We start from the raw sequence: 14,770 nt of genomic DNA, 5'->3' as shown, positions 1-14,770 counted from the left end.
AAATAGTGTAAGCACGTAAAAGATCTAAAATAGTACTGTTAGTAGCTTATGTTTGACCATTAGTTTTAGGATGAAATGCAGATGAAAAATCAATCTTTGTTCCTAAGTTAGCAAACAAAGTAATCCAAAAATTATTACAAAATCTTGAATCACGATCAGAAATAATAACTTTTGGTAAACCATGATTAGTAAACATAGTTTTCAAAAACAACTGAGCTGCCTGAGATGATGTTAAAGTTTTCTTGCATGGAATGAAATATGCTTGTTTACTAAACCTGTCTCTACAACAGTCCAAATCATATCATGGTTAGCTTTAATGTTAGGTAAACCAGTAATAAAATCCATAGAAATCTGTTCCCATGGTCTTTATGGAATAGATAAAGGCATTAGTAAACCATATTGTTTACCATGATGTCTCTTAACTCTTTGACAAACTAAACATTCAAAAACAAAGTTAGATACATCAATGTCCATATGTGGCCAATAAAAATCTTCAGTTAATGTATGCAAAGTAGAGATAATACCTCTATGACCTTGATATGGAGGATAATGAATCTCATTCAAAACAAAATATCTAAATGGAATTGTAACACATAATCTCTTTTCATAAAACATGAATCCATCATTGTAAGACAATGAATCAATAAGAATCCAGTTATTTGCAACTAATTTATTCCAATCAGATTGAAAAGTAATATCCTGATGATAAGTATCTTTCATAGGGATAAGGGAATCAAATGATATGACAGAGATATTATGAATGGTCGGTCTTCTACTTAAAGCATCAGCTACTACATTCTCTTTTCCTGGTTGATATTGGATAAGGGGATGAAAACTTTGAATGAAAGCTGCCCATTTGATATGTCGGTCAAATATTTGGGGTTGACTAAGGAGATGTCTAGTACTTTGTTGGTCAGTCTTAATCATAAACTCGGAACCCATTAAGTAATGTTTCCATTGTTGTAAGGCTTGTACTACAGCTAGCAATTCTTTATCATATGTAGAATATTTAAGTTCAAATGGTTTCAGTTTACAGCTAGAGTAGGCTATGGGATGGTTATCTTGCATAAGGACAACTCCTATTCTAGATCCACTAGCATCAGTAACTACTAAAAAGAATGGTCTATTGAAATCAGGTAGTTGTAATACAAGAGCATGGGTTAATGCGTGTTTCAATAAATCAAAAGGTTTTTGTTGATTGTCAGTCCAATTATACACAATACCCTTCTTTAAAACTTTAGCCAAAGGCAATGCAAGTAATGAAAAATTTCGCACAAACTTCCTGTAAAAACCTAGCAAAACCTAGAAAAGAATGTAAATCATGCACATTTTTGGATATGGGCCAATTCAATATTGCTTCTATCTTCTTAGGGTCAACCTTAATACCTTCCGATGAAACAATATGACCTAAATACTCGATTTCTGTTTGAAAGAATTCACTCTTTTCTGGATTAGCATACAATTGATTATCTTTTAACAACTTGAAAACTAAAGACAGATGCTCATAATGTTCTTTCTCATTTTTATTGAATACCAATATATCATCAAAGAATACTATAACACAATGCTGATATTTCAAAAATATGCGATTCATTATTCGACTAAATGTAGCAGGTGCATTAGTCAATCCAAAAGGCATCACTAGAAATTCATAATGTCCAAATTGTTCTAAATGTAGTTTTGAATATATCAGATTTATCTAATCTCACTTGATGATAATCAGATTTAAGATCTATCTTACTGAATATGGCAGAACCTTGTAGTTTATCCATAAGATCATCTACCCTAGGAATTTGATATCTATTCTTAACAGTAATCTTATTCAGAGCACGATAATCAATGCACATGTGATAAGTATTATTCTTCTTTACCAATAAAACAGGTGCGCCAAATGGAGAACTAGTAGGTCTAATTAATCATCTGTTTAACAATTCCTCTACTTGATTTTGAATTTCTTTCTGTTCAATCTAGTTATGCCTATATGGTGCTTTACATGGTGGTTGTGTACCAGAAATTAAATCTATTTTGTGATCTTCAGGACGTGAAGGTGGTAGTCCAGGTGGTAAATCATCAGCAAAACAATCTTTAAATTGAGCAAGAAATTCTATATGCCTAGGATGCATATGTTTTTCTTTAGCTTGAAGTTCATTCACCCAAATTAAATAAGATTTGCTACTTTTACGTAATGCACGTTTAGCTTGAGTATGAGTAAGCTGTGGAAAATTATTAGATGCGTGCATACCATTCAATGTAATTTGTTTTCCTTGAAAATGAATTTTAATTGAATGTGTAGAATAATCTATGTCAGGATTATGCTGATGACGCCAAGGCATACCTAGGATAATATCACTAGACTGCAAAGGTACAACTAGGAAATTTCTACGTTCAATGTATTCACCAATTTTAATTTCTAAGTCATGCACCTCTTGTGTTCCATTATATCTTGTGCTTAGGAATGCTGCTTTAATGCGATAATGTGTAGAAAGAGTTTGTAAATTTAATTCTTTCACTAACTTTGCAGAAATAAAATCATGTGTGCTACCATTATAATGCAAAATAATCTTTTCTTTTCCATGCACTAAACATTTCATTGTCAACAAAGAATGTGGAGTTGGCATACTTGGTAAAATATCTGAAGGAGTAGCAATGTCGTCCTCATCTTCCGTAAAGTCAGGCATTTTCTCACGTTCTTCATCTTCCATTGCTCCAAGATAATTGATATGGACAAGTGGTTTCTTCGATTGGCAATTGGTTGCTAGATGTCCAGGTTGATGGCATTTGTAACATACTATATGTTTAGCTTTGGATACATTGTTGGCAATGGCAGGAAGTCTAGGAATATTAGGATTTGGCTGTGAGGATGGCTTAGGGTTTTGATTGGTATTTGATGGCAAAGCAGGTGATTTTGTCCAAGACTTACGAAAAGATGATGAAGGAAAATGACTTTGATTGAATCTTCTAAAATTTGAATTGAATTGCTTGGAACCATAGTTACCATTTGCTTGAAATTGTTGTGGACGCTTGTCTCTTCCTCAAATCTTGTCTTCAGTGTCATGAGCCAAAGAAATTGCATCTTCAAGGGTTGTATGTTTGAACATATTAACTTCAGCGTAGTAATGTCCAAGTAAACCAGACATAAATTTGCATTTGTGAGTCGCTTCAGGTACATCTTCGAGCATGCATAGTTGCAGTAGGGCATTCTAAAAACATTCAATGTATTGGAAAATAGGTTCACGATCTCTTTGCTATAGAAGATCCCATTGCTTTATGGCTTTTTCATGGAATTGAGGAGGAAGGAAATTCTGCAAAAACTTCTTTTGGAAACTCTCCCAGGTAGTGGGACAATCAATGCTCTTGCGAACCATAGTCCACCATAGAGATGCTCGATCGACTAAATGATTAGTGACACATTTAATTTTGTCTTTCTCAGCATATGTCTCTTCATGAAAGTAATCATCAAACTGACTGATAAATACAAGTACAGTCTTTCCATCTCGAGTTCCATTGAAAGTACGAATTTTGAAATTTCTTTTACTTATCTTCGTTTCTTTGCAGATGGATTGAGCTTCGAGTGTCGCATCGATGGTACGTCGGATAAGATATTCGGGTTATGGTCCATCTTTGTCAGCAGTAGATCGTTGCAAATTGGCCAATTGAGCTTGCAAAGCTTGTCGGGCTCTTCGTTTTTCATCAAGCTGCATCATAATCAAATCCAATTTTTGTTCCATCGTTGGTTCAAGAAGATCGCCTTTTGCCATTAAATTGTCCATATTTTGTTCCGTCATCTTGTTAAAAATCCAAAAGACCTCACACTCTCAAAATCTGATTAGCGGGATGAGCGTAGCTCAAAGTCGGGTATACAAGGCTTATAGGTTTTTATTTGGCTTTTACGGTCTTTGTCTTTTGCGGTTGCGGGATTTGTAGTCTTCATAGAAACTGCGTATAACCTGCGTATGCTGAAACTGGTTCGGCAAGTTTGTGTATATGAATAGAGTCTTCCAGGGAATAATTTTGTAATTCTGTGCTTCTGCGCATGAATAGCCTTTATGGGAGTAATTAAGATAAGTCGATTTTAATCTCTGTGGATTTGCAGGACTTGCAGAGTAAAACAACTTGGAGGACTTGAGTGATTAAGCTTATTTAAAGCTTAAGTAACTTAGGCTTAAGAAGACTTAAACTAATGTTGACTATCGACGAATTTTGAGGGGGGGTCCGTTTTTTCTGTCGATTACTGCGTCAACATGCCGCGATACTGGTCGTTGAATTTCTATTAAGTAAGCTTTATTAAAGCTTACTATTAAGCTTCCTAAGCTTTATTTTAAAGCTTAAGAACTTTTAGATATGGAAGAAGCTTACTATACTATGGAAGAAAAAACGACTTGTAAAGGGAGATGTAGGAGTGGTCCTCCGCCTCCTCAGCCCGGTCCTTCGCGATCAGAGGTTGTAGACAGAGGTTCTTGATCGCCAGGAATCCACCCGTATCGACCGTTCACGATGAAACTGACTGTAGAGCTCGATCGTTCCAAGAGCTCTGCCTTCACGCAAGATGGGTAGTGATTGGAAGCTCTCGATCTCAGCTTCGCTCTGATACCACTGGTGCACAGATCGAATGCCGTAAGCGCGCGTAGTGAGCGTCAGAAGGTCCCCAAGAACAAAAGAACTCTACTTTTTGCACAAAACTCAATGTAAAAAGCATGCACGACATGAACAAGAGACCAATTGGATACAATCTCCCCCCATGCCTTGTGTGAGCGCTCCACAAAGCATGCATTTTATGTATTAATCATCTTCAAGCTCAAATAATAGCCCAAATTACAAAATAGCACGCTTTTGGCTTTTCAGTTTACTTTAGTGCCAAATAGAAATAAAGCTAATGGGCGGGCGCCCAAAGAGTCAGGCATACCCAATACAATGTCCAAATACAAATATCTAAATCGTGCGCCCATTCGCATATAAAAATCATAAGTAAATATCAAACACCTTGATAAATAGGTGCGACAAAATATAGGCGCCATGCCTATGGTATGCGCCCATCAAAATATTGACGATAACTTGAATACACGCTATCCTCCAATGCTTTCCACCGCCACTGCTGCTATCTCTACACATCAACTGAAGCATTCACAATCGTTAGTAAAATAATATAATTAAACCGACAAAAGTGAATACCTAGCAGTCTTCAGCTACATAAATAAATTAATTGGTTAGAAATCAATCCTAACCTTAATTTATCACGAGTGCGCACTCTAAACTCATAAACATTTATTAATTTAATATGTATTTTGCGAAATCACCCGCTATGGAATCACCCATGTACACACTAAATTAATGAAACGCCCGAAAAGGATAGGCGTTCCCATCGACTTCTCGCACAAAGAATCCACTTTGTGTATAAGCCCCGGTAATCAAAGTTTATGGAATCCACCGTAAAACCTCACGGAATTCACCGTGAAATATACCTCCTGGCAGCATACACAAGATGGATTCCTTGTGCAAGAAGTTGACAAGGATACATGTCATTTTCGAACATCAAATTAATTTAATGTACACATGGGTGATTCCATAGCGAGTGATTTCGTAAAATACATATTAAAGTAATAGATGTTTACAAGTTTAGAGTCCGCACTCAAATTAAATTAAGGTCAAGATAGAGTTTCAACCTATTTAATTATTTTGTAGCTAAAGACTGCTAGGTATTCACTTTTGTTGGGTTTTATCTAATTATTTTCTAACAATTGTGAATCCTTCAATTGATGTGTAGAGCACGTGGCGATGGTGTTGGGTAGTAGCCATGGGCAATGACGTGAATCCAAATGCCTAAAAGAATTACTATTTTTTATGGGTGCATGCCTTATCACTAAAGGCATGGCACTAATATTTATTTAAGCGCTCTTATCTATTAAAGCACTTGACAAAACATTTATTATCTTGTATGCGCATAGGCACTTGGTTAAATATTTCATTATTTGATATTTGTATTTGGGCACAACTCGACTTTTGGATGCCCAAACACCTTACTCTATATTTGGGCAAAAGCAAACACAAAAAGCAAAAGCATGCTATTTGTAAAGTGGACTATTCTGGAGCTTAAAGATAAATAAATCTATAAATATATGTTTTGTGAAGCGCTTACACAAGGCATGGGGAGAGATTGCACTTAATTTATATTTTTGTCTCATGCCATGCTAATTATCTCTTGTTTTTAACTTGCAATTATGAAGGTTTGTAGAGTTCTTTATTCATGGAGACCTTCCGGCATTCGCTACATACATATATAACATCCGATCTACACACCAGTGGTATTAGAGCGAAGCTGAGATCAAGAGCTTCCAATTTCTTTCCATCTTGTGCAAAGGCGAAACTCTTGGAATGAACGAGTTCTACAGGCTCGCAATGAACTAACAACACAAGCATGTTCCTAGCGGTGAAGAACCTCCTACTGTACCCTCTAATCGTGAAGGACCTCATCCAAGAGACGGAGGACCACTCGAAAAGTCTCCTCTTCAAGTCATTTTTTCTCAGAGATAAAGCAATTAATGCTAATAAGAATTGTTAAGCTTTATAAGAACTTAAAAAACTTTAACTCCACAAACTTCACGAATTATGGTGGAAGCATGTACTCAGAGCCGTCGATTCGATCAAGAACATGCCACCATCCTGCGCATTGATCCAACGATTTGCTTAAGCTTTTTAACAAGCTTTAAGCTACTAAGCTTAATCTAAGGCTTAAAGTTCAACTATCAATCTCTTATCTAGCGCTGTTCACACTGTGGTATTTCCAAACTAGTTTTGAAGCTTCAACAAGCCCCTATTCCCACCTGCAACTTGGCTAATGGATTTATAGCAAGTAGGCTATCACACGCAGTGTATATGGAAGACTATTTTGCTTGGAAGAAGACCGTTTTCAATTGCCACACTCGAGAAAAATGCAAGATCGTAAAAGCAAAATCCATTTTAAAAAAAGCAAGCCTCGTAAACCCAAATTTGAGGTACGCTCATCCTTCTAACGAGATTTTGAGTGGCGTGTGAGGTGTTTGATATTTTTGCAGGATGTAGGATTATAATATGGACGATTTTATGGGCGAAGGCGATTTGCTAGAGTCGTCTATGGAGTAGAAATTAGACCTAATCATGATGTAGCTTCAAGAAGAGCGAAGGAAATATCAAAACTTACAAGCACAATTAGATACACTTCAACAATCCATTGTCGATCAAGATGGAGCGCGACCTGAAGATGTCAGAGGAAAGAGGCCAATATAAGTAAAAGAAATTTTAAATTTCACACTTTTAATGAGCAATGTGATGGCAAAATTGTTATTGCTTTCATTAGTCAGTTTGATGACTATTTTCATGAAGAGCAATATACTAAAAAAGATAAATTTAAATGCATCACTAATCATCTAACAGATAGAGCATCATTATGGTGGACTATTGTTCGCAAGAGTGTTTTTTGTCCCTCTACTTGGAAAGCCTTTCAAAAGAAATTTTTGTAGAATTTCTTTCCACCTCAATTACATGAGAAAGCTATCAAACAATGGGATTTCCTACAACAAAGAGATCGTGAATCCATTCCGCAATACACTAAGCATTTCTAGAGTATCTTACTTCAACTTCGAATGCTTGAAGATGTTCTTAAGGTAACCCACAAGCACAAGTACATGTCCGTTTTGCTTAGTGACTTTTATGCGGAAGTAAATATATTCAAGCCAAAGACTTTGGAGGATGCGATTTCTTTAGTGCATGATGCGGATGATAAAATTCGTGGACAAGAAAAGTGACCGTAATAATTTTCGGTTAATGGTAACTTTGGTACAAAGCAATTCAATTCTAATGTCCGAAGATTCAATCAAAATATCTTTGCTCCTTCTTCTTTTCATAAATCTGGGACTTGACCTCGTGCTTTACCATCAAATACAAATTCAAACCCTAAGTCTTCCCTCCAACCAAATCCCAATATACCCAAACTTCTAGCCCTTACCAATAATGTCTCCAAAGCAAAGCCTATGGTTTGCTATAAGTATCATCAGCCTGAACACTTAGCAGCGAACTGTCAATCCAAGAAGCAAGCTATTCAAATCAATCACTTAGGAGCAACTGATGATGAGGACCATGAAGATATGCCAAACTTCACTGAAGATGATGATGATATTGGCGATGCTTCAAATACTTTACTAGGTATGCCAAATCCTCATTCGTTATTAACAATGAAATGTTTTATGCATGGTCAAGAAAAGATTATTTTGCATGATGATGGAAGCACACATGATTTTATTTTTGCAAAGTTGGTAAAAATTTTGAATTTGTCTACTATTCCAACTCATTATCACATAAAGGCTACATTCTTAGGCACTAGATACAATGGTACGTAATAAATACATGATTTAGAGATTAAAATTGGTGATTATGTTGAGAATAGAAATTTATTGGTTGTGCCTTTGTAAGCTAGTAAAATTATTTTAGGAATGCCTTGGTATCACAAATATAATCTTGACATAAATTATTCCACACATTCCATGAAAATTCATTTTAACAAAAACCAAATCACATTACATGGATTGTACAACTTTGATAATTTTCCATTGCTTAGTCACACACATGCTAAACGTGCATTGAGAAAAGGTAGTAAATCAAGGTAAGGAAATTGAAGATAAGGAAAATCAGATGCATCATAGGCATACACAATTTCTCTCACAATTTAAAGATTGTTTTGCTACTGATTTACCACCTGGTTTACCACCTACACATCCTGAAGACTATAAAATAAATTTAATTCCAAGTTCTCAACCACCATGTAAAGCACCTTATAGACACAATCATATTGAACAAAAAGAAATCCAAGCACAAGTTAAGGAACTATCGAATCAAGAACTCATTAGGCCCAGTAGTTTTCCTTTTGGTGCACATATCCTATTAGTTAATAAGAAAAATAATACCTATAGGATGTGCATTGACTATCGTGCCCTAAATAAAATCACTGTTAAGAATAGATATCTGATTCCTAGGGTAGATGATCTTATGGATAAACTACAAGGGGCCATTGTTTTTAGCAAGATAGATCTCAAATCTGGATATCATCAAGTACGCTTGGATACCCATGACATTTTTAAGACTGCATTTAAAACTCAGTTTGGTCATTATGAATTTCTTGTTATGCCTTTCGGTTTGACCAATGCACCAGCTACATTCAGTCGTATGATGAATCATATATTTTTTAAGTATCAGAATTGTGTGATTGTTTTCTTTGATGATATATTAGTTTTCAGTAAGAGTGAGAATGAGCATTGTGAACATCTATCTTTAGTTTTCAACTTGTTGAAAGAGAATCAATTATATGCTAACCTTGATAAGAGTGAATTTTTCGAATCCTTAGTTTTGAATTGGCCAATCCCTAAAAATGTGCATGAGTTACATTTTTTCATAGGCCTTGCTAGCTTTTATAGAAAATTTATGAGAAATTTTTCATTACTTGCATTACCTTTAACGAAATTGTTAAGGAAAGGTGTTGTGTATCAATGGTTTGACAACAAGTAAAAGTCTTTTAATTTGTTGAAACATGCTTTAACACATGTACCTATCTTGCAATTACTTGATTTTAAATGGGTATACTTCCTAGTAGTCACTGATGCTATCGGATCAAGAATAGGAGCTATCCTCATGCAAGATTTACATCCCATAGCCTATTCTAGTTACAAACTTAAACCCTCTGAGTTGAAGTATTCCACCTATGATAAAAAATTGTTAGTTGTAGTTTAAGCCTTACATCAATGGAAACACTATCTGATGGGATCCAAATTTATGATTAAAACTAACCGAAAAAGTATCAAACATCTCCTTAGTCAGCCACAAATTTTTGACCGTCACATTAAATGGGTTGTTTTCATTTAAAGTTTTCATCCACTTATCCAATATCAACCAGGAAGAGAAAATGTTTTTGCCAATGCGTTGAGTAGAAGACCAAGTATTCATAATATTTCCGTTCTATCTTTTGATTCCCTTACTCTTACGAAGGATACCTATGACCATGACCCTAGTTTTCAAGCTGATTGGAACAAATTCATTGCTAATAACTAGATTCTAATTGATTCATTGTCTTATTTTGATGGATTTATGTTTTATGAGAAAAGATTGTGTGTCACTGTTCAATTTAGATCATTTGTGTTGCACAAAATTCATTGTCCTCCATATCAAGGTCATAGAGGCATTATTTTCACTTTAAAAACATTGGTTAAAGATTTTTATTGGCCGCAAATGGAATCTGATGTTTCTAACTTTGTTTTTTAGTATTTAATTTGCGAAAGAGTTAAGTGACACCATGGTAAGCAATATGGTTTGTTAATGCCTTTACCAATTCTTGACCGTCCATGGGAACATATTTCAATGGATTTTATAACTGGTTTGCCTAATACACAAGCTAATCATGATATGATTTGGACTATAGTAGATCGATTTAATAAACAAGCATATTTTCTACCATGCAAGAAAACATTAAGTGCATCTCAAGCTACACAATTGTTTTTGAAGACTATTTTCACTAATCATGGTTTGTCAAAAGTTATTATTTCTAATCGTGATTCTAGATTTTGTAATAATTTTTGGACTACTTTGTTTGCTAATTTGGGTACTAAGATCGATTTCTCATTTGCATTCCATCCTGAAACCAATGGGCAAACAGAAGCTACTACTAGTACAATTCTAGATCTTTTGTGTGCATACACAATTTTAAAACCATAAACATGGAACACATATTTACATCTACTTCAATTTGCAAACAATAATACACCACACATAGCTACTCATAAAGCACATTTTAAAATCATTTATGGACATAGATTGCCTACACCTATCACATCATTGTCGAATAAAGTTAAAGCTGCTGATGATATTGCCAATACACATGCTACTATTTTTGCTCAAGTTAAAGACATGATTGCGAAAGCCCAACAATCATACACTAAACAAGCTAATAAGAAAATACAAGCCATGAGTTTCAATGTTAGTGATTATGTTTGGTTACACATTGAAAAGAGAAGATTGCAAAGTGTTAAGAAACACCCTATTGTTAATTTAGCACCTAGGTTTTATAGACATTTCAAAATATTCATAAGATCAATGACAATGCATTTAAATTAGAACTACCCAAACATTGAAATACTTTTCATATCAGTTTGCTATGACCTTTTAGAGGCCAATTACTTGTCCACCCTGTCTATGAAAATCCTCATTTGTTAGAAAAAGGAACTGAAATTCTTGAACCAGAAACTATTCTAGACACTGACTTTATGACTAGTAGAATCGACCAGCATAACTACTCTATCTAACCCAAAGGCTAGATCCACAAAGGTCACATTTTTGCCATCCAATCATCACATAGACCTCATTTGACATATAAGTTAGGACACCCACCCAATGTATGTGCTTACACATAGCTTCTTCTCATAATGGGGGTCTTACAACTTGGAGCACAATGTATCATTGGCGGCATCTTACGAGGGTGGGACATTGAGTATATCTAACAGTAGTACATATTTTTATAGAGCACAACATATTTTTGCTCATAGTGATTTGCTTCCATCTTCTAGAATGGAGAGAAACGACAACTTCATTTGTCCACATGCATTCTCTACATTTTGAAAAACGACCACTCTTTTCCATTTCCAAGTGAGTGCTGATGAAGATCATTACCATGTGGAGATGTTGTAAATGGGTTCTCAATTGTTGGACGTGTATTCATTTGATGACGTGGTCCTACACTCTCAAACATTCCCACCTTGATTAATGCCATATGACAACACCTTCGAGGCACTCATGCAAGGTGCATGATGCCAATAATAATACAATGGATGAAGCACTTTCGGACTCCATTATTGCAAGAATATGAGGAGGCGATATAGGTCTTGTTCACACTCCATATGGGAAATGACAAAGTTGGAGAAGAAGGGACAACTTGATTGAATTTGAAAGCTGAGCATAATTTTTCTTAGAGTAAGGTTCTAAACATTAAATGGACAAAATCAACTAAGAGAAGGTATGGTGAAAGGCAAGAAGCAAAGTAATGCGAGGTCAAGGCCAGGACACTAGTGAAATGTGTCTTTAGGTTGGATGAACAACAAAGGTGAAGTAGCACTATTGATTGGCACAACTTAAAAAGAAATTGCTCATTTTGTGGTTCACCAGAAACCACAAAAGCAACTACTATTCCACCTACGATTTTACCATTGTGTGCATCCAAACTGGGTTTTGGTAGACCCAAAAGCCTTTAACCATAGGTTATTATCTTGTTACTATGGTACCTGAGGTACAACCCCTATGAGGCTAAACCAAGGAACAGGTAAAGCACTATCAATTAAATCTTACTTAACCCTCGAGTCAACCGTCTGAGTCGGTAATAATCTCAAAGCAACCGGGCGAGCCGGTAGCCTTAGGGTTTTACATATTCCTCCAGCTGCGCTACGCTTACTCTTCTCTTCGCGACCATCGCTTTAGCAACTCTGCAGCATTGCCCGTCGTCTCCCTACAGAAGAAGGCTTGCAGCCATGAAGGTGGTCGCGGCATATCTGCTTGCACTACTCGGCGGGAACGCTTCCCCCTGCGCAGATGACATCAAGAACATTCTTGGCTCCGGTGAGTCCTCTTCTCCTCTTCTACTGTTTCGGCGTACCCTCGACGGCGTGACGTGCTTGAGTTCGCTAGAGAGACGTCCTTTGTGTGCACTGGCATGGTTGCATCGCTTTCTGGTGTCTGTTCCTGGGTAGAGATCTAGGTCTTCGCTACCGGGTAGCTTTCAAAGGACATGATGTTTATGTTAATATGGTAGCTTAAGTGGCCATCCGTTTCGTATCTTTGTTTGCTATGGACGACTCTATGTCCGGATCGTGATTGTAAAGGAATACCTTAGGCCTTGTATGTCAGCTCTGACTCGCGGGAATGTAGAACTTGAATTGCCTGTTTATAGGCTTGCCTATTGAGTCCAATCAGCATGTGTCTGCCTCATCTTGCGACATGATCGTACGTCTCTTTGTGTATGTCTGGTTCGATGCTTTGGTGGACTCACTGCCGTACTATTAACTTGAACGTATAGTGCAAACCTTGTTTTACTCATTTGTGTATTTGTTTGCGCTGGTTGATGTCCCTTTATGGATGATCGATAAGATAACGACATAGTGAATCCCCGTGGCCTGAAGTTGGTTCTTTCTTCACATTGTGGATGTGGTGCATGGAGAAGCCGTGCAGATAATTAATCCTTCGGTTTAAGTGCACCAACTTATCTTGGTTGGTCATCTACAGTGTTGGTGTGTCAAGAATTACCATATCTGAGAGATTGTCTTTCTTCTTTCCAAATTTCATTTGTTCAGAGCTCTTGAGAGTTTGTAGTGTGGTTGTTAATGTTGGCTGGTTTTGATCTAGTGGGAGCTGAGGCTGATGATGATCGCATAGAGTTCTTGCTGAGCCAGTTGGAAGGAAAGGACATTGCTGAGGTGATTGCGTCAGGAAGGGAGAAGTTTGCATCTGTCCCAGCTGGTGGTGGTGGTGTAGTTGTGGCAGCTGTAGCAGGTGGTGGTGCTGCGGCTGCTCCGGCTGAGGAGAAGGAAGAAAAGAAAGAGGAGAAAAAAGAGCCCGAAGAGGAATCTGATGACGTAAGTTAGATCATCCATGTTACCTTTTGTAAAGGTTTATGTTTTTGTGTGTACGCTTCTGATGGTGCTCATTTTGATGCACATAGCCATGCCTATCTATATGTCTGCTTGTGCTCTCTGTATTATTGTGATTCAAATTTCAGTCTGGTATTGTATGCAAGATATATTAAGATTGGCAAGTGTGTTACAGTCAGGGTTGTATGAATATGCATTGAAGTTGCATGGGGTGTGTCATGCTCTTCATGGTCAGATGTTTTTCTGTGGGAGCTCTAGCTTTGTGCATCTAACATAAATTTAACATAAGTTTCTGTTTGTTTGCAGGATATGGGCTTCAGTCTCTTTGATTAGAGCTCTTATTTGAGATATTCTGTAGGTTTTAGCAGCAGATACTCTTGTAAGGTTCTTCTGAATGCATTCTGCAATCAGTTGGATCAGATTTTGTTACCAAATTGCAATGAGAAACACATGTATTAGGCTTGTAGCTGTTTGAATCTAATGAATTGTGCCATTTAAGGATTTTGGCGGCCTATTGAAAATGGCTTTCAGGTGTGGTGTCAAATATTCTGGACAGTTCTCAATTTGGTGGTTTAACTCTGAATGTAGTTGATGTGACTCTGGGAGGTTTGTGATGCCTTTGAGTTCTATTAGATTGGTCCAGCTGTGGATGATTAGTCTCTTCTATGGATGAATGTTCAAGTTGACATGTAATAGTGCATATGCTAGTCGTAGATAAACCTTGCTCCTAGTTTTTTGAATCTGAAATTGATTTGAATTTTAAAGTGATTGCTATGCATATTTGTTTTTAAATTGTGGAGTGTTGTATGAATTAGATTTTACATTGATTCGTCCTTATATCTTGGACTAGTAAAAAGGTGCCCAGTATTGTCAACAGCATTTGACCAGACATTGGGCATCACCTGTAACCAAGAATCTCCTGTATCCAAGAATAAAATCTATAGCCTGTGATATAACACGTGTTCTTATTCCCACTTGAATTAGCAGATCTAGATCAATGTGGAGATTTCATGAAGGGTTTTATGGTAATCTTCTTGTTGATGGGCAGTTTTATGGCTTTCAGTTTTATGCTCACAACACTGCAGCAACAACTCAGCAGTGGGTTGACTTGTGGCTTTCAG

At 36.6% G+C, this 14,770-nt stretch overlaps 1 protein-coding gene across 1 annotated transcript; it reads left to right on the top strand.

Annotated features, from left to right (window-relative positions):
* The first annotated feature begins 12,446 nt into the window (after nucleotides 1-12,446).
* LOC148027802 (large ribosomal subunit protein P2-like) lies at nucleotides 12,447-14,170 on the top strand. The gene is made up of 3 exons (XM_087689501.1): nucleotides 12,447-12,621; nucleotides 13,405-13,634; nucleotides 13,956-14,170. Exons 1-3 carry the CDS (start codon nucleotides 12,534-12,536, stop codon nucleotides 13,980-13,982), a joined length of 345 nt encoding a protein of 114 aa, XP_087545627.1. The 5' UTR covers nucleotides 12,447-12,533; the 3' UTR covers nucleotides 13,983-14,170.
* Nucleotides 14,171-14,770: the final 600 nt, after the last annotated feature.

This window comes from Lygodium microphyllum, chromosome 12, assembly GCF_053477565.2.
Source record: "Lygodium microphyllum isolate KBCC chromosome 12, Lygodium_microphyllum_v1.1.10, whole genome shotgun sequence".
Lineage (NCBI taxonomy): Eukaryota > Viridiplantae > Streptophyta > Polypodiopsida > Schizaeales > Lygodiaceae > Lygodium > Lygodium microphyllum.
The sequence above is the reverse complement of the archived record's forward strand: the minus strand, read 5'-3'. Positions and strand labels throughout refer to the sequence as shown.

Coding starts and splice junctions, on each gene's coding strand:
- LOC148027802 (XM_087689501.1), top strand. CDS start 12,534: ATGAAGGTGGTCGCGGCATATCTGCTTGCACTACTCGGCGGGAACGCT. Junction 12,622..13,404: donor CAAGAACATTCTTGGCTCCG/GTGAGTCCTCTT, acceptor GTTTTGATCTAG/TGGGAGCTGAGGCTGATGAT. Junction 13,635..13,955: donor CCGAAGAGGAATCTGATGAC/GTAAGTTAGATC, acceptor GTTTGTTTGCAG/GATATGGGCTTCAGTCTCTT.